The sequence below is a fragment of the Mirounga angustirostris genome, unplaced genomic scaffold (genome assembly GCF_029215605.1).
Source record: "Mirounga angustirostris isolate CCGP_5_RB_7025 unplaced genomic scaffold, mMirAng1.0.hap1 SCAF_13, whole genome shotgun sequence".
NCBI lineage: Eukaryota > Metazoa > Chordata > Mammalia > Carnivora > Phocidae > Mirounga > Mirounga angustirostris.
In genome coordinates, this window is record NW_026991721.1 from 55,966,746 (window position 1) to 55,986,334 (window position 19,589).

At 58.2% G+C, this 19,589-nt stretch overlaps 1 protein-coding gene across 4 annotated transcripts in view; it reads right to left on the reverse strand.

Annotated features, from left to right (window-relative positions):
• ARHGEF17 (Rho guanine nucleotide exchange factor 17) overlaps nucleotides 1–18,836 on the reverse strand; it is a 56,361-nt gene extending 37,525 nt beyond the window's left edge. For 3 of the 4 annotated variants that reach the window (XM_045894391.3, XM_045894390.3, XM_064576949.1), the window contains exon 1: nucleotides 14,807–18,833. In XM_045894391.3, coding sequence (XP_045750347.1) covers nucleotides 14,807–18,007 — 3,201 coding nt within the window. In that variant the 5' untranslated portion in view covers nucleotides 18,008–18,833. Of the gene's footprint in view, nucleotides 1–14,806 lie in introns of all 4 variants that reach the window. The other variant, XR_010406990.1, reaches the window with a different exon arrangement.
• Between the last annotated feature and the right edge of the window lie 753 nt (nucleotides 18,837–19,589).

Sequence of the window (19,589 nt, forward strand, 5' to 3'; positions counted from 1 at the left end):
CACAGAGGGATTAAGTACTTGCTCCTGGTCATACAGCTAAGAGGAAGAGCAGGATTTGGACCTAAGCCATCTGGCTCCAATATATTCTAACCATTACACCAACACAGCTGGACGTAGGATCAAACGTGAGCACTCAGGCTGCCCCTGACACTCCGGGTGACCCGGCTCTTGCTGACACACCAGCATCAGGCCAAATTTGCCTGCCTCCCCACCTGTGTCACACTGTGGCTGCATGATGCTCTGGCCATAGTGGTTCCTCCAGCCCTGCGAGCTCCTTCCTCCCTCCAAGGGCCTGTACCTTCCCGGAAAAGAGCAGTCAGCAATCAGGGCCTTCCCACCACTCTAAAACGTCGTCTTCCTCATCAAGTAGGGCCCAGCCCAGCTCTACAGGCCCTTGGTAGGGGACATCGCCTGCTCACTGGAGCCCCAAGGTGGGGTGCTCCATCATCCTGGCTCCTTCAGGAGACATGGCCCCACCAGGGTTTGTCCCTGCCCAGGGAGTCTGGCTGGGCTGAACTTCTGAGCCTGAGGAGAAACTGAAGGGAGAGGCTTGTCCTGCTCTCAACACCCCCACCAGGGCCCTTCTGCCCCAAACAGGAATTCTCTGAGTCCTAGGGGGCTCCATGGAAGTACACGGGGGGAGATACGATCAAGAGGGAGATATGACCCCACCTTCACTTATATCAACAAGGTTCCAAACTGGCCTGTTTTATAGTTCAGTGTCAAGATTTCTCCAGAAGAAAGGATTCCACTATTTTTTTTAAAGATTTTACTTATTTGTCAGAGAGAGAGAAAGAGAGCACGAGCAGGGGGTGGGGCAAAGGGAGAAGCAGGCTTCCCCTACGGAGCAGGGAACCCGACATGGGGCTCGATCCCAGGACCCTGGGATCATGACCTGAGCTGAAGGCAGACGCTTAACCGGCTAAGCCACCCAGGCGCCACCCCACTATTTTTAAGAGTTTGGAAATTACTGCCCCAGGGTGAACTCCAGACTTTCAGGGCTGGCCTTCCAGACTCCCCAGAATGCACCTGACTTTCTCCAGAACCAGGGGCCTTTCATGACATCCCAGACACACCAGGACTTTTTCATCACAAGCCTCTGCCTTCCTGGTTCTCTCTGACTGAAAGGCCTGGCCCCATTTCTGCCAGTCAGTCCTGCTGGTTCTTCAAGGCTCCAGCCGCATTAGCCTCCCTCGCCCTCCCCTACTTTGGCCTCCTTCTGATCCTCAGTTCTCAGATGGGGCTCCCACCTCTTCCTGGGGCAGGAACCTCTGTCTGTTTGTCCTATAGCCCACATGCTAACCCTGCAAACATAGGTACCACTGGGCGATAACGGAACTGAATTTTAAAGGTTACCCTGGGCTCTCCAAACCCATTACCCAGGCTGATTCCAGAGTTAATTACCCAGGGCTAATTAGAAAAGCTAGGAGCAGCTGTGTAGTCACTCAGCTACCCAACCAGTGACAGCAAGCATCTGGGTCCTCCCCCTGGGAATGAGGTCCTGCTCCAGGCAGGAAGTGGGCTGAAGCCCCCTCCCCATTCACCTGGTTCTGGCATTCATTGCACAACACCCAGCCCCACACGTTGGGCACTCGGGGTGTCAGCGAAGGGACAGATGGCTCTGTCTGCATTTCTGCAGATGGATAATGACTGTTTACATTACTTGTTCACATCTGGCTGTCCCTATCTACTCCAACTTTGCAGTCATCAAAGCTTGCTCCAGGGAAGGTGTGAGAGGTTCTCAGGCTGGGTCCTCACTTCTGATATCTGCACAGATGTCTTTGTGAATACAGAAGTCTGCTGGGGATTGAGAAGAAATGAGTGTATGAGTGTGTGAGTGTGTGTGTGTGTGTGCGTGAGTGTGTGTGTTCATGCCTCCATGTTGTGGACCTCAGGCTTTGCCACACTGGGTACATACTGTAGTCAACTTACCCCCTGGCGTGTGAATTGTCTGTTTAGTGTGTAACCCCATTCCAACCTGCGGGCTCTGCCAGGACTCCTCTCCGCATTTCTACCCCAAGCTCAGGGCCCAACACCGGGGGTTTCTTCTCCAGCACCCATGGCCCAGGCTTGACCACATGGAAGGTGGCCTGATGACTGAGGGGAAGAGGCCACAGTGCTGCCTGAGGCCCAAGAGTTAAACTCGTGGGACAGGGCTCAGGGCTAGGGGCCCAGAGGGAGACTGGGGGGGTGGGGGGAGGCGGCCTGGGCTGGCTGCGGGTCCGGGCCTCTCTGGGCTCTTTGTCCAAATATGGAAGGTTTTTTTGTCTCCATTTGAGTCACGCCGGCCATGGCCCAAGAGATCTGCTTTCCAGATACTGCAGGCGAGGCCCGCCAGCACTGCCTGCCCTGCCCCTACCCACCCCTCCTTCCCCTGCCTGTGGTTCATCTCAGCACCCTTGCAACCCAGAGCTTTCCCCACAAGCAAGGAGCCCCGGCACCCACCGCAGCTGCACTCTGGCACCAGAAGAAAGGTCCCTGGGCCAGTGGGGGAAGGAAATACTCATTCCCTCTGCCTGCCCATCACCTCCTCTTGCAGCCCAAGGGCCCCTCATATTCCAGTGAGCCATTCGCCTAGTATTGACTGAGCCACCACTATGTGCTCCTTCCTGGGGCTGGACTGTGGAGTGCAAATCCAGTGGGTTTCCTACGTCCAAAGCGGAGTCCACTCTCTCCTCCCTCGTACCCACCTTGGTGATGGCACCGCCGCCCACCCAGGCAGGCCTGAAAGCCAGGAGCCTGAGTGACGTTCATAGATCCTGGAACCAGACTGTCTGGGTTTTGACTCCAACTCCCCACTTAGTTAGCTTCCCTAACCCAGGTGAACTACTTTATCAGGCTTTGCCCCGGGCTCCTCATCTAGAAACAGGGAGGACAGTACCTCCCCAGAGGTGGTTGTGAGATTAAATTGAGGGGCTGCGTGGAAAGTGCTCAGACCAGGGCCTGGCACACAGGGAGAGCTTGACACGCTTTGCTACCACCACTTGTGAACCCCCACCCGAGTTGCACCATATTCAGTCCAGCACCATGGACCAGATCTCCTAAGACTTACCATCCACTTCCTTCTTGATCTCTCTGCGACATTAGACCAAATTTACTCCCACAGCCTTGGAGTGAGGCCAGCCTAGGTTCTAATGCCACCACCTCTCTCCTTCTGAGCTCTGTGATCTAAGCTGGGAACCTCACCTTCCCTGGGCCTCAGTGTCTGGTTCCCACCTCACCCTTATGCCCAACTGGTACTGGCCTGGGACAGTACCCTTTGCCATCTGCCAACTCTCACCTGCCTGGGTGCTCAGGCCTGTCATCTCCAGGGCAGAGACCAAACAGTGCTGGTCATGGGTGGTGAGAAGAGTTCCGAGGAACCCGCGAACTCCCCAAGGGCAGGGCCCAGCTCTCCTCCTCCTGCCTTCCCCACTCCCTCCACATTATTTATTTAATAAATGTGTTTTGATGCCCCGTGTGCCAGGAACAGGAGGGCTTGGCAAGGGTGGAGCCACTTGCCCAGAACCATGTACCAGGTCACGGGGTGAACGAGGGGCCCCACCCACATCTCCACACCTCGGAACGTTTGAGGTCTGTCATCCCCCACACTCCCACCCCAGAAGAGAGGGGTTGAAATCAGCTGCCAGTGGAGGCGGGGGTGGTTCCTGACACTCAGGCTTCGATGCCAAGGGGACATGTCCCTATATAAGGCCCTCTTCTGAAGGCCTGGTCCTGGCCACGGATGGGCCTCTGTCCGGCTCTGTCAGAGTCAGGGAGATATAGGGAAAAGAGCCAGAAGGGGCGAGGCTGGGGGAGGAGGGCAGGGAGAAGGACAGAGGAGGGAGGAGGGAAGAAAGCACAGAGCCCCAGTCAGGGAAAGGCCTGGCGGGAGGGAGGAGGGAGGAGGCCTTCAGCAACCCAGGCCCTGGGTCCAGGTGAAGAGGTGGGGCAGGCAGGATAAGGGCTTACCCCGCCCTCCTCCTCCTCCTCCTCCTCTTCCCCCTCTAGCCTTGGGGCCAGGCCCAGGACTATTTTTAGCTGGGGCTGAATTTAGCTGTTCCCTCGGAAATTCCTCACCCGCCCCAGGCACCGCCCCCGCTGGCCTTGGGGAGAAGCCTGAAAGCTCTGGTCCAGGAGGAGGGGAGAAGAGGACCGGGGTGCAACAAGGAGCTAGAAGGGTACTTAGGCATCTGATGAGGAAACAGGCTCAGATCAGGCCCCAAATCTGAGTTACTCCTCTCCCTACAGCCTGCCCTCCTCTCCTCCAGGAAGGCCTCCAGGGCTGCAAGGCCAGAGGCCAGCACTGGTCTTGGGGTCTGGGGTACAAATATCACAAGGATACTTTGTGTCTGACTGCAGGACCCACTGTGAGTACTGCTAGCAAGATGGCCTGCCTGTCTACCTACCAGTCACTCTACCCCCAGCTCCTGAGAGCTGGCACAGTCCAGAGCTTTCTGGGACTCTGCCACATCTGGGATTCCTACTTCACAGAGAGGGAGACTGAGACTGAGTGACTGGTCTTGGGTCCTAGCTAGCAAGGCAGCACTGGCCTGCTCCTTCTTCCCCCGCCCCCCGCCCCCGCCCCCATGCTCCCTACCCAGGCCAATGCCAGAAGGAGTGGGACTGGGGGCATAGCCTGGAGCTCTGCTCTTCTCTGGTGACCCCACTGAGAAGCAGGCACTTCTCCCTGGAGCAGGAGGGACTGAAGTTAGACAGGAAGCATATGAGGCACAGAGACAGGGACCCGAGCTGGCTCAGAGCCCCCTTCCCCTTCTAGAAATACAGAGGAACATTCTGTATTCCTGAGGCAGGGGGATGACTCAGATGACCTCACATTCTGTCCCACTGCCACATTCTCTAACTGAAATAAGGGAGGTGGGCCCTACTCCCCTCATCCCAGTTTCTGATAGGGCCCCTGAGCCTAAATTTAAATTGTCAGGTTTTAACTCCAAATGATTTCCCTTAGGAAGTCCTTTTTTTTCCCCATCCCTGCATCACCTGTAAGCCTTAACTCAGGCTTCTCACCTCTTGCTCTCTGCAGTCCACAACCAGAGAATGTTTGTTAATGTGGCCCACCTGGCAATGCTCCTCCTTAGCTCCTAACCTTCCATGGCTCCCCACTGCCCACAGGACAAAGCCCAGGCCATTCAACTTGGCACTTAAGACCTTCAACCTGGCTCCTGCACACACAGCCTCTCCCTGTGTGCTCTGGTCAAACAGAGACCTCTCTGCAGACCTATATCAAGGCTTCTTTTTCCTGCCTGGCTCAGTCCAACTCCCTAAAATGCCAAGTCACCCATGCCATCCCCCCTCTCAAGAATTCCCAGTGGCCCCATATATGCAGCAGTCCAAGTGCAGGGCTGGAACAGCAGTGAGTCGCACAGGGCAGATTGCTGGGCCTGGTCTGCTATGTCTCAGCCTTGGGGAAGACCACTCCCCTTGCTGGCCCTCAGTTTACCCTCTCAATTATGCCAGGGTAAGGGATGCTTAGAAGACACAGCTGACAGCTGGCTTTTCTTTCTTTCTTTCTTTCTTTCTTTCTTTCCTTTCTTTCTTTCCCTTTCTTTCTTTCTTCCCTTCCTTCCTTCCTTCCTTCCAATTTTATTTATTTATTTGTCAGAGAGAGAGAGAGAGAGAGAGAGATGGACAGCGGGAGTGGCAGGCAGAGGGAGAAGCAGACTCCCCACTGAGCAGGGAGCCCGATGCTGGACTCAATCCCAGGACCCTGGGGTCATGACCTGAGCCGAAGGCAGACATTTAACCGACTAAACCACCCAGGCGTCCTGACACAGCTGGTTTCTAAAGATCCTTCCAGGTGGACCTCCTGGGATCGAGGGCCCTAACCCTTTTCTTCCTCCTCCTGCCTCCTGGCCTGCCAAGAAGTTGGACATCTCACCACCATGCCACTCCACACCCCCACTCTCAGGGAGACAGGGAGAGACAGAGGGGGACAGTGAGGAACCAGGAGTGAGACTTCAGTGACACAGGCAGCCAAGAAAGATGGAGTCAGTAGGATTTTTGCGGGGGAAGGGTCCCTTCCTGTCCTTCCATCCCTTCCCTTCCACATCTGCTCCTTGACCTCCAGTGCCCTGTCCTGGGAAAGGACTGGATGTTTGTCTAAGGGGGCTCAGGGGGAGGGGTCTCAGCAGTCCCAGGAGGCTGGGCTGTGGGGCTGGCTGGCGGCCAGGACACCCCGCCTCCCTCCCTCCTGCTCCTTGCTGCTCTGGGGCAGGGCCTGCTCACCCCCTGGGAACCAATAAACAGGAAACAGACACCAACCTGGCGCTAGCTCCCTCAGCCTGGCCCCCTCCGACACAGTCCCCCCCCCCCCCCCCCCCCCCCGCCACTGGTCCAGGACCCGCCCCGCCTCTCCTTGGCCCCAGAATCTCAGAACCAAGAAGTAACCATCTCAAATGCACGAACAAAATCAAGCTAAGAGGTATGGACTCCTGGGAAAAAAACAGAATCCTTCATCCTGAAACCACAAGATTCTACGCTCTGAGCGAGCAATCGCAAAAGTGCATGTTCTTAAAGTGGCCACCGTTCTGAGAGCTTCTAAACCTGGGGTCCTGGGCTGACAAGGCAGGACACTGAGGCTCCGAGCTAAGATGAAATGACTTGTTAGTTTTCACCCAGTGAGTGAGTCAGAGTCTGCTCTGAGATGTTAACTCTTATTGGTCTGACCCCAAAGCCCACCAGACCCTCAATCTCCCTGGCTTGGAGGGGCTGTTGAGCCCTGCTTCAGAGGCCAGTTCCAATGGGTCTGGGGCTTTGACCAGGGAGGGCTCTGGCTCTGCTCAGCCTCCCAGGTTGGGGCTGGTGGTAAAAAAGCAGGAGGGGGAGCTGGCGAGAAGAGCAAGGACAGTAAGGTACTTGATTCCCCCCAAATGCCTAGTCCTCTACTCTGCCTACCTCCCATCTCCAAAGGCCCAGGCTACTGGGCCACGGAACCTACCCAGTCAGTACCCCACCTGCCCTTCTGTCTAGAGCTCTGTCCTCTGCTTTAAGCTGGAAAGAGATGCTGGGAATCTGAGCATCCTGGAGTCAAGGTCTATTTGAATCTTAGAATCCTAGTGTCTTGCCTCTCAGTCCTGAAGGAAGGAAATAACACTTCCTGAGCACTTACTATGTGCTAAGCCCTCTTAGCATGATTTCATTTAATCTTAACAATAATCCTTGGTGGAGTGAGGGGGCAATGCACAGGATCTGTAAATGCTTGCCCTGGGTCCCAAAGCCAGCCTGGGGGGTGGAAAGGATCTGGGTCGTGCTCCTTCCCTCCACATGCCCCCTCCTGGGAAGTGCCTCGGCCTCTCAGGGCATGAAGGGACCCGACAGGTCCTCTGGTCCAATAGCACCAGGGTCACCAATCCCCAACACAGAGCTCCCGGCACACAGGGATAGGGAGCCCCTCCCCATCTGCCCCAAAGATGTCCACGTCCTAATCCCTGGAACCCGTGAATATGTTACCTTACATGGCAAAGGGGACTTTGCAGAGTAAGGATTTTGCAAGCAGGAACTTATCCTGGTTGATCCGTGCAGGCCCAAAGTAATCACCAGGTTCCTCACAAGAGGGAGGCAGGACGTACAGGTGAGAGAAAGATGCTGCTGGCCTTGAAGACGGAGGAAGGGGTCACGAAGCAAGAAGTGCCAGCAGATACCATAAGCTGCCAAAGGCAAGGACGCAGCTTTTCCCCTAAAGCTTCCAGAAGAAACACAGCCCTATTAACACCTTAATTTTTAGCCCAGTGAAACCCTTTTCTTCTGACCTCCAGAACTGTAAGATAATATTTGTACTGTTCTAAGTCCTAAGTGTGTAGTACTTTGCCACAGCAACAACAGGAGACCAATACACCACCCATCTGCCAACCTAGACTGGAATCAACTCATGTCCCTCTGACCTCAGGTGCCAAAGCAGACTCCCCCTCAGTCTCTCCCTACTTAGGAGCGTCTCAGAGCCACGCGGCAGCCCCACGCCCCGGACAAAGTTTAAAAATCCTGGTGGCCGTAGCATCACCACTTCTGGGGCTAGGCCCCAGCCTGAGCCTCACAGCCTGCCACCCGGGTGGGCAGAGGCCTCATCTGTGTGTGCACGGTGGAGCCCAGAACAGCAGCTGGTGGCAAGGGCAAGGCCTCAGGGGCCAGACCTGGTGAGGCCCAGCCCCACTCAGCCTCAGTCTCCTCAGCCGCCGAATGGGGCCCCACCTGCCAGCTCTTCAGTCTACAAATTGAGACCTACTCGGGAAAGCTAGTGCCTCTTCCACCAGCCCCGGGGGGCGGGGGGGAGCTTCTATCCTGGTGCCCAAGAGCATGGAGGAATCTGTGGCTCTGAGGGGAAGGGACTTACTGAATGCCACACACCAGGAAAGTGGAGAGGCTAAGGCTGGACCCCATCTCCTGATCCCTAGTGCAGACCTTCATGTGCTACACCAAGTCATCCCTGGTGACCCTGGCTACTGGAGGGGGTGGTCGTGGACACCCCTCTGGGAGCTCAGACACCCTGGCTGGGGCCCCAGGCCCCTGCATGTCATCAGCTGGGGCTCACTCACTGCCCAGGGCCTGGCAGCCTGGCAGTTGTCCTCTGCCTGGATCCACCCCTGGAATGCCCCAGAGGATTGGGGTGGAAATGGGAGGAGAGGATCAACTCCCAAGGCAGGGGCATTGGCTCCAAAAGGCTCTCGCTTCCCAGGGGACCCAGAGCCCCCATTTTAGGGCGTGCCAGCAAGGCGCCAGGCTGCCTGGGCACATTTCCCAATAAGTACGCCAGGGCTTCAAGCCTTTCTGGGAAACATGGGCTCCCCCTTCCCCCACCCTACCACTGCCATTCTAGCCAACTCTGCTCAGTGGGAACTCTGTGGGACCAGTGTATGGCCTGGGAGCCAGGACACCTGGGGCCAAATCCCATATTTGAGTCACAGGGCATTAGGCAAACCTCTGTCTACTCTGGACCTGCTTCTTCATCCATATATTGGGACCATGGCAATGCCCACCTGGCTAGAGGACCAGATGGGAGGGACAGAGTTACCTTAGGGTGGTGTGAGCTCCCTGTCCCAGGAGATATGCCAGCTGGAGCTGATCGGTGTCGTGGTGGCTGTAGAGGAGATAGCAGTGGGACATGGCGCTGCTGCTTTCCTCACTAGGGCCCTGTGGTGGTTCCACCCTCCTACTCTTTGAGCCCAGCCAGTGTGGGTCTGCAAGGGGCAGTCAGTGTAGCCTACAGCCCCAGGACACCCTGGGGCCTTTATCAACTTCCCCCTCCCCACACTAATCAACCCCTCACACACTGCCCAGCTCTGAGAGCCGCAGTAGCTCTGTGTTCACCTGGAACGCTGGGGTCCAGGCCCTCACAAAACTCTCTGCGCTGCAGCAGAAACCCACTACTCCACCACCTCGGTCCCAGCCTAAGCCACCATCAGCTCTCACCCAGATTATTCCAGTGGCCTACTTACCGGCCTCCCCGCTTCCACCCTGGGCCCCTGCAATCTACCCTGACAGAGCAAACAGAGCAGACCTAGTAAAGCCTAAGTCAGATCAGGTCACTGTGGGCCTACCCCATCTCACTTCAAGTCAATGCTGGAGTCCTCCTATTGGCCTATGAGATCTGCTTCCACCCTGATCCACTCCCACCCTCCCTTACCTCTCTGACCTCATTCCCACTTTGCTCCATCCACACAGTCCTCTGGATAATTTCTCCAACACACTTCTACCTCAGGGCTTTTGCACTTGCTGTTCTTCTCTGCCCAGAATGCTCTTTCCCTGAGATGGCTACCTGGCTTGCTCTCTCTCACTTTTTCCAGGCCTCTGCTCAGATCTTACTTCCTGAGAGAGGCTTTCCCAGACCTCTTGATCTAAGATTGTACTCCCTCCCTGTCAGTCTCTACTCCCTTAACCTGCTTTCTTTTGCTCTCTAGCCCCTACCTCTCCCTGACACATAATATATCCATTTACACACAGGTCTCCTCACTAGTCTGGAAGCTCCATGAGGCCAGGCCTTTGTTTTGTTTGTTACTGTATCCTCAGGACCTGGGAGAGTGCCCAGCGCATCCAGGAGCTCAGTAAGTATTTGTTAAAGGGATGAATGCATTGCTCTATCAAGGGTCACCCACGTCTCGATTGAAACTCCTACCACACACAACCTGCCATGTCTTTCCTACTTCCTAGCCTTTGCTCACGTTGTGCCCTCCTCCTAGAACCCTCCCTCTCTTCTCTGGCTATACAAACTCTTCCAGTTTTCAAGGCCAGGCTCCAGGCATAGCCTCCTCCAAGAAGTTTCCCCTGCCAGCCCTCAGGCCGATTCCCCAACATCCTACAGGCCCTTTGGTCTGCTTCTAGATTCTGAACTCTCTGAGTGTCTGATTCCCCTGGCCTGGGGGTGCCTCCATCTGCTGCAGGGCAGCATGTGTAGCCTGAGATCACAGATGGGGGGGAGGGGAAGGAAGCAGGAGGGGCAAGTTCCTACACTGAGAGGGTGCTGGGGACAGGATTAGCAGCAGCCCAGAGCATCCCAAACCTAGCTCGTCCCAGAAATGTGGGGCTGAAAAATGTCAGACTCAACTCTGGTCCATCCCCCAACTCTTCCATGTTTGGGGGGGGACCCATTCCTGGACTGTACTCCCTCCAATAGTCCTGGACCCTTAGGAAGGAGTAGGGGGGGCGGGAATAAACAGAAGAAAGGGACAGCCCTCTGCCTGTCCTCTCCATCCCACCCTCCTACTGGGTGACAAGACATTTAATTATAGATATTTGGTACTACACAGAACTCCAAATGTCCTGATTGCCTCCCCTCCCAGAACCAGTTTCCATGGAAAAATTAGAGCAAAGAGCCAAGGAGGGAAAGGAGAGAACCCCCGCCCCCATGGGTTCACAGCCAAGGGGACACAGAGAGAAGAAAGGTGATGAAGAGCTGCAACCCAGGCCTTCCTCAGCAAGGCAGGGAGCTGGCTGGGCAAGCTGGGGGTGGGGGGTGGGCATGTCTGCTGGGGCAGGGGGTTGGTGCTTGGGCCTGGCTGTGCCTTGCCTAGCTGTGTGACCTTAGATGCAGCATTCTCCTTTCTGAGTCTCAAAGTTCTTTCCATCCCACCCCCAGGTCCCAGTGAATTAAATAACCACCAGGAAGGTGTTCAGGCTGTTAGGGGTATGCGGGTGACCCCCCCAACTCCCCCCTGACCCTGTCCCCCTTACTTAGATGGCAGGCCAATCCCACCAAGAAACAGGGATTGCTTGGGCTCCTTCACCTCTAAGACACTGACATTCTAGGACTCAGCAGGAATCTACCAGCCTGCAATTCTAAGAATTCAGCACTGGAAGATTCTCACAGCTTTTACACTTGAAGAATGAAACATTCAGATATCTGGCATACACTAAGCACTTAATAAATTTTAGCCACTGTTACTGCTATTCCAGTATGCTAAAATCCTGTGAGTCAATCCATCTGTGATTCCGAGACACAAGTCATTTCCTGTTTCTGGGCTAGAATTGTCACAGCTGTCAAATGAGTATCAGTACCTGAGGAAAGAAAGTTGGGCTATAAGACTCTGTACTTTAAGGCCAGGGTAGGGGAATCCCTGGAAAGAAGTCTATCATCCAGGCTATTGCGGGTCTAAGTGGAAATGACAAGGGGTGCGGCAGGCGCAGGGCATGGAGGCTCTGCTGCCTGCTCCCAGCGGAAACACAAGCAGGTGTTCAGAGAATAAAATGACCACGAGCTATTCCTTATTCCCTGGGCTCCTAGGTTCTCACAGCTGTTGCACAGAGCTGCCTTTCCTTTCTCTTCCAGCAGCACTCCAACGCTTCCTGTTTCCGTTGACCACTCTGCAGGCTGTCCTCCCTCAGAGCTTCAAAGACCAGGGTGTCTAACATCCCACTGTACAGATGGGAAAATCAAGGCCCAAGATGACTCTGTCCAGGTCTCAGAGCGAGTCAGAGGCCGGGCCGGGCCTAGTACCCAGGCCACCTGCTCACAATGGGGATATGCCATGCAGAGGGCAAATGCAGCTTCTGGGTTGGGAGAGACCCGAGTTTGAGGGACTCCCCAAAGCCTGGGGTTGGGTCAGGGGCCACCTCTACCCCCCAGGGCCTCTCTTGTTTGCCCCTGGCTGGGTTCAGCCTGGTTTCTGCTTCATCAGCAAAGTGTGAAAGCCTCTTCTCTTCCCTTCTTATTCTGGAGCTCACACCACACCATCTCCACCCACAGCCCAGGGAGCGTGACTGGAGCCCCAGGCCCGAAACAAGGGAACATTGTCTCTTCCACGAAGGCCATAACGAGGGGGTGAACAGCTGCTCCCCATCTTCCTGGAGGCAGAAGGAAGGGTATAGCAGAGGGGATTTGGGCTAGTAGATGGGAGAACTTCCAGGCTTTATGAGGGGGTTGGGGAATTAGGGGATAGTGATTCTCTTCTGAGCCAATTCAAGTCCACCAGGTAATACTGAGGCTCAGAGTGCCCAGCCCTGTGCTCAGAAACCAGCAGGGGACAGGGAGGAGGGGCCACGGCTGGTCACTGAGAAGTAGCTGGGGCAGTGGAGTCTGTTTTGTCCCCCCTCTCTCCTGTCCCCAGGGAGGGAGTGATCACACCATCCACTCACCCTACAAGAGCCTGCCAGGCAGAAACCATTACCCCCATTTTACAGAAAGGGAAAGTGAGGTATAGGGCAGGGATGTGACTGATCCTAGGCCACACAGGGATCTGGAGCCTCGGCTCAAACCCTGCTCTTCCAAATATAGACTTACTAGTTCTTTTCTCTACGAGGCAAGAGGGAACATCAAGCTAGGTCTAGAAAGGTGGGAGGACTAGAGTGGGCTAAGGTTTGGAGGCTGGAGAGATGCTCTGTTGAGGACAGGGAGAAGCCTGTATTATGAGCAGATATGCCCCACCTCATAGCCCTCTGGGGGTGGAGGGGGCTAAGCCTCTCCCTGAAGTTGGTGGGACAAGGGGACAATACGAAGGGAGGCAGACCAAAAGCCAATTCTGCAAAAACTCCCACCTCCTCTCTGAGTCTCAATGCTTCTTCTTAGGAGCACCCCCCTCCCACAGTTTCCCTGAGTCCATTGGTTCATTCTTGCCTTCTTCCCTAATTTAGCCTTCAAGGCTCCCTGAGGAGATAATTATGTGGGAAAGACAGCCGGGGAAGGGGCCCCTGGCAGGAGCTGCCCTTGCCCTCCCCCACCCCTATGTTCGAAAGACAACTGGCACTGGCGTTAGGGGCAATCAGAGCTGTCCCACCAGGCTCTCACAAGGAAGGATAGGTCCAAAATTTCCAGTCTCCCCACTCCCTGCCTGCTGGCTCTCTCTGTGGCCTCTGTGAGAGACACCAGAGCCAGGACAAGGGGGAAACAGAGACAAGGAAAGAGAAACAAAGAAAGAGTTCAGAGGGGCCGTGAGAGTGCTGGGAACAGGGAGTGACCAAATTAGTCCAGGCTTTAGGGCTTCCAGGCTCTTCACACAGGCAGGGAACATAGTGGGAGTGTAGGCCGTGGTTGAAATAACCCTGAGCCATCCCCACACTAGGCCCAGAACCCAAAACCCAAAACCGAGCTTCCATTTCAGAGGCGGGGGCATCATGGCACCTAGAACCTATTGGAACCCACAGCCAAAACTCCAGGGACATCTGAAGGCAGAAGTGGGGGCCTCAGAAAGATTGAGTCCCTTGGGGTGCCTGGGTGGCTCAGTCGTTAAGCATCTGCCTTTGGCTCGGTCATGATCCCAGGGTCCTGGGATCGAGCCCCGCATCGGGCTCCCTGCTCGGCGGGAAGCCTGCTTCTCCCTTTCCCACTCCTCCCTGCTTGTGTTCCCTCTCTCGCTGTGTCTCTCTGTGTCAAATAAATAAATAAAATCTTTAAAAAAAAAAAGAAAGAAAGAAAGAAAGATTGAGTCCCTGGGGCTTGGGGTCTGGCAGAGGAAGGGGGAAGCACTTCAGAGTCACCAGGAAGGGGGTGGGGTGGGAGAGATGAAAGCTGGAGGGATGGGGGACCAGTGCCCCCACCCTCTGCACAGCGGCAGCCCTGCCTGTGGGGGCTGGAGCCACTCCCAAACTCTCTCCAGGCCCCTGTCTGCTGAGCCTGGGCAGCCTCTTTTCTGTCCCTGCTCTCCCCTGAAAGCCCCCACTCTAATCAGAAGAAGTGCTGGCAGACCTCAGGCACAAGAGCGCCTCAACTCCAACCTGTGAACTCCCAAATCTGTGCAGTACCAGCTGGATGGAGACATAAGGACCCTGTCCACAAGCCCCTGCTTTCACAGATGGGGAGGCTGAGGCACAGAGAAAGGCCAGAGCTACCAAAGTACTTTATGGAGTCTTTTTTGCTCCTCCGTAAAGTAATGCCTGTACCGCTCTAATTCTCCCAGGCTCGGGGACAGACCCACATTTTGATCTGCCGCAGGAGGCCCACATGAGGAAGTACAAACCTATGTCAACTGTGGGCCCCAAGCCCGAACATCCTACAAGGGGTCTGGCCGATAGGGCAGCACGACTCAGGAAAGACCCTCACCACCTCCTTGCGTGTTTATAAAAAAGAACCAGATAGGAATCTCTAAAACCAATCCCCGAGAAACAGCTAAAGGACTAGATTAGAACCCTTTGTAATTATCACCCAGAATACCTCGAAGCAGGCGAGAACCTTTGACATCAGCACCAGCAGAAGCCTTCGGGCCTGAGTAGACAGGAGCCCTGGGTCATTAACACCCTTAAAACTCCCTGGGCACTCCCAGGACCAGGGAAGCACCCTCAGACCTGGGCACCTACCCAATGAGCACACTCAAAAGGCTCCTGTGGAAGTCAGCGCCCACAGCCCTTCTTCCCCCCCCCAAAGCCCCCCCCCCCCCCAAGGACTCACCACCTGTGGCTTGCTGCAGCACTGGCCGGCTGGGGCAGGCTCATCTGGAGCCCGGGCTGCCTCAGGGGGCTTGGCCTCAGCCGAAGGCGGTGCAACAGGAGTCAAGCAGGGCATATCCACTGGTGCCGGGGCAGGAACCTCGCCAGCGTGGAGGGTCAGCATATACTGCTTGGTGACATCCTCGAGTGACGGTGCCTGCAGCGTGGAGTGGGCCCTGGCCGGGAAGCCCACGGGCTCGGGCACAGCCACAGGGGGGCCAACAGTAGTCGGTGGCTCAGGCACCACAATAGGTGTGAAGGTGGCGGGCACACTCGCATGGCGAACGTGTTTGGAGGATGGTCGGGCCCGTGACAGGTTGCTGGTCTGGTCCTCACTGCCTTCCTCTCTCTGCAGTTCCTGGTGACTGCTCCGGGCTGGACGCTTCTTGGAACCCCGTCGGATGAGCCGTGGGGACAGAACATCAGCCAGTTTAGGGTCAAGGTGGAAGTCGCGGCGGCCAGTGGAGGAGGCAGGTGGGGTCTTGGGTAGGGCCCTCTCAGACTGTGCCCGGCCCCTGGCAGGACTGGGTTCTTCTGGTTCTGCCCGCCGCTCTGCAAGAACGGGCTCACTGCTAGATGGAGGCAGCACGGGCTCGACTTCTCGGATGGGCTCCCCTCCCGGGCCCTCAAATCCAGGCCCAGCCAGCTCCCCACGGCGGCTGGGGTCACTCAGAGATTTCTTCTTCGGGGCTTTGCCAGCAACCCTGTCGTCCACCGCACACCCCAAAGCACCAGGCCCCTGAACAATACTCTGAATAACCTCCTGGTAACCCTTGCTCTCTTCACTGCCCACAGACCAGTCACTGTGGCCACTGGTCAAGCCCTCGTCCACAGCTGGGGCCGCTGGAAGCCCTGTCTTGGGGCTCAGCGAGCCCAAAAGGTTGCTATCCACGGAGAACCCAGAGGGCTCCTCGGAGGTGGCAGCCCGGTGGCGCTGTGGAATTGGGTCACTCAGAGACCGGTAGGCCTCACCTGCCTCTCCATTGCTCAGTTCAGTCCCACCAGGGCCTGAAGGAGGGACTTTGCGTCTCCGTCGGAGGGCACCTGGTGTGGGAGGGGTATCAGGGGACACCAGGGCCCACCCTCCCAGATTATCTTCAGCCCCAGGGCCATGGTGGTTGGTCTGGGCTGAAGACGAGGAAAGGGGTCGCCACACCCCCGTGGTACCCAGGCTGCAAAAGGCTGAAACAAGAGGCTCAGGGTCTGCCCCAATGCCCTCATCTGTCAGGCTAGACTCGGGGCCAGAGAGCTCCTCCTGGGACCGCTGCCCTTGGGTCATGTCTCCTGCCCAGACAGGGCTTCCAGGGGGGACATCACTTCCGTCATCCTGTTGGGCACCCATTCGCTGGATCTTCTCAAAAACCTGACGGGCCTCTTGTACATACTGATCCTGGACAACCAGGGGCAGTGGGTCCTCCTCGGCACTTGGGCCTGCCAGCAGGAGCTCAGAGGAGCTGGGCTTCAGGGCGCTGGTGCGGGATAGGCGGCGGGCCACGGGCTTCTCAGAGCAGGTAAAAGACTTTGCCCTCCGAAGGGTGGCCGTCAAGTCTTTGAGTGTGGGACGGGTGCCAGGTGACGCTGGGGCAGGCGTGGGTCCAAGTTGTGCCCTGGGGCCACCTGCTGCTGGTGAGTCTCTGCCATCTAAGTTGGGGCCGCTCCCGAGGTCACTGGGGCGCCCACTGGGCTTTCGGACCCTGAGCTCTGAAAGGTCTGAGCGAAGGAAACTGAGCAGCGTCAGGGTCTCTGAGGCAATATCTGGATTCGACAAGGACTTCCGCTGCCGGCTTTTGTCCAACTCCAGTCCTCCATCTCTCAATGCCCTCGTGGTGCCCACAGGTCCCTTGGTGCGGGTTCGAGGCTGGGGCCTTACGAGGAGCCCCTCTCCAGCTCCAAAGCTAGGGGAGCGGTACATGCCCCAGCCCCCAGAACCCCGACTAGCCCATGGGTCCTCATCCTTGAGGGTCTCCGTGCTGGAATAGCGGCTGCTACCGCGGGAGCCTGCTGGGCTGGCTAGGTATGCAGGAAAGCTCACCTTGGCCACGCGGAAAGCTCCCCCCACAGTGTCAGACATGGGCCGGAGTCCCTCCTGAGGACCTGGTCCACAGTGAGGCGAGCCAGTACCCCACTCCCGGGGTCCTTCCTCACTAGAGGCTCTTGGAGATTTGGGGGGCTCAGGACTCCTGGCTCCTTCAGCTGAATCCATGCTGCCCAGATTTAACCCATAACTGTCTGGCCTACAGTCCTTATCCAAGAGGGAGCTTCCAGGCCTGGGTCCCGGCCTCCCTCCCCAGCGGTGGCCGCCCTCACCGTCCTGGTCCTCGTCACTGCCCGAGGAGTGGCCTCCGTGGTAGGCCGGACTCTGCGCCCCGGGCGGCGGCGGCGGCGGGACCTCCTCTTCCTCCTCGCTGGAGCTGGCAGCCGGGCCGCGGCTGACAGGATAGGAGGAGGCGATGGAGGAGGAGCAGGAGCAGGAGGCCCGGGCCCCGGCCTGCGGTTGGGAGAAGCTATGCCAAGAATGTAAACCATCCGCCGGACGCGGCGCCCGCTCCTGTTGCTGCTGCTGCTGCCGCCGCCTCCTCCCCTCGGTCCCTGGGCCGGGTAGCGGCCGCGCGGAACGCAGGCCCGCCAGGGGGAAGCACGTCCGAGGAGGTGGCGTCGGCGGTTGCCGGGGCTCGCGGGCCGGGGGCTCCCACACGGCACCGTCGGGGCTGGGCGTCCCCGAGGCCTCAGAGTCGGCACTGGGCCGCCTGGAGCCAGGGCCACCGAAGAGCTTGCGCATCTCGGTGACGCTGGGCCAGGCGCCGCGCGCCGCGCCCTCCGCCGCTTCTTCCGCGGCCCCGGGGGAGACGCCCCCGTCTCGGGCCCCTGCGTGGTCGTCGTCCAGGCGCTGCGCGTCGAAGCGCCGGGAGAGCTGGCGCACCGACGGCGAGAGGCTGCGGAGCGGGCGCGGCTGCGCGGGGGAGGCCGGAGGCCCCGACGCCAGTTTGGACACGCGCCGGGAGGGCTGGCCCGGGACCGACGCGGCAGGCCGGCACGAGGCGCGGCGCCGCAACCCGGGGGTGTCCGTGGCCTCTTCCTTCGGCCCGGGCCCGCCGCTCCAGCGTTCCAGCAGCTTGAACGAGACGCTGCGATAGAGCGGGGACCGGGGCGCCCCGTCCGCCATGGTGGCAACACTCACTCTGGGGGGGCTGGCCTCGGGGAGCCGCGGCCAACCCCCCCCCTTGCGCCCTCGCCCCGAAGGAGCGCAGCAGCCGGGGTCCGAAGGCCTGGGTTCTGCAGCAGCAGTGTGAGGGGATTTGCGGGGAGAGGGCGCAGAGACTCAAGCAGAGGTTTTATCTGCCGCGGCTCAAGTTTCTGAGGCCGCGGGCGGCATCGGCTCCATCCAGCGCGGTCCCTCCCGCCTCAGCGCCGACCCCCGGGGCCGGCCCCCTCTTCGGCCGGGGCGATTCGGAGCATCGCGGCCCGGCCCGGTCCGGGCAGGATCCCAGGGCTCTGTTCCTCGGCTCCGCGCCCGCCAGCCGGCCTGCCTGCCTTCCCTCGCGCTCCCGCTCCGGCTCCCGCTCCCTCCCTCTTGGCTGCTCGCTCCGCGCTCCCTTTTGTTGCAAATAAACTTTGTGGCTGAGGAAAGGGGGTGGGAGGCGGGGCCTCGCGCCCAAAAGAGGGGGTGGGCTCCGGGCGCGCGCAAGGCTGGGAATCGGGGTTTCGGGGGGAGGGAATCGGGGAGGAGTCGAAGGAGAAACAAGACTGCTTGAGCACATGCAGACCGAAGCGACCCTCCACAGGACCCCTTCTGGAACCCATTGGCCAAGCTGCCCCCCCAAGGACTCGCTGCGACGCACGAAACCTCTGAGTGTGGTCAGCTCCGCCGACACACAGCCGGGGCTGAGCACCGACTGCGGTTCAGACGCTTCTGCGCGGTAACCCCTTCTGCCCAAGGAACCCCAACATGGCAACCTTCGACCCATAAACTGGTACACACCGACATTCAGGTACACCCAGAAACACTCTTCCAGCAGGAAGGGGGCGGGACTCGCCGCCAGGGGGAGCAGTGAGCGCCACGGCCGACCTGGGCGCTTGCGGCTCCCTGCCCCACCCCTCCGCCCAGCCCAGGCCACGCCCCCACCCGGCCCTCCGCCGTGAATCCTACTGTCACGGAGACCCGGTCAGCCTTCCGCGCCCCCAAAGGCCCCGCCCCTCGTACATCTGCGGCCTGTCCAGCTCTGACCCTCCCACATCGCTCCAGGTGCTCCACCCTTTGTGGCCACTCCCCCACCCGCCCTCACGTTTCCCGCTGCCCACCCTAGTCACGCCCCCCCCCACCTGCCCCCGCCATCTCGGAGGCCCCTCTCCTCGATGCTCCGCCCTGCGTCCCCCCGCCCCTCCTCCTGAGCTCCGTGATACGCGGCTCTTACGCCCTCTACCGGCCGGATTCGCCCACCCCGTGGAGTCCAGGACAGGTAAAGCAGTTCCCAACACCAAAAAATGGGAGTGTTGGGAAGACTTCATTTCCTTTACTTCCTTTCAGGGCTTTCCTAATCTCTTCAAGAGCCATTTCAAACCTAGTCCCTTCGCAAAGCCCCTTTGGCCTCACACACAACACGAGCTTCAACGGAAACGCCCTTGATTTGCCACTGCCAAACCGACACGCCTACTTGCGGCCCTCCACCGTCCTAACAGAGCGAGCGGGTCGCCTCTCTGACTTCAAGCTGATCCAACCTTGGGCTCGCCTTGCACCTCTGTCCCGG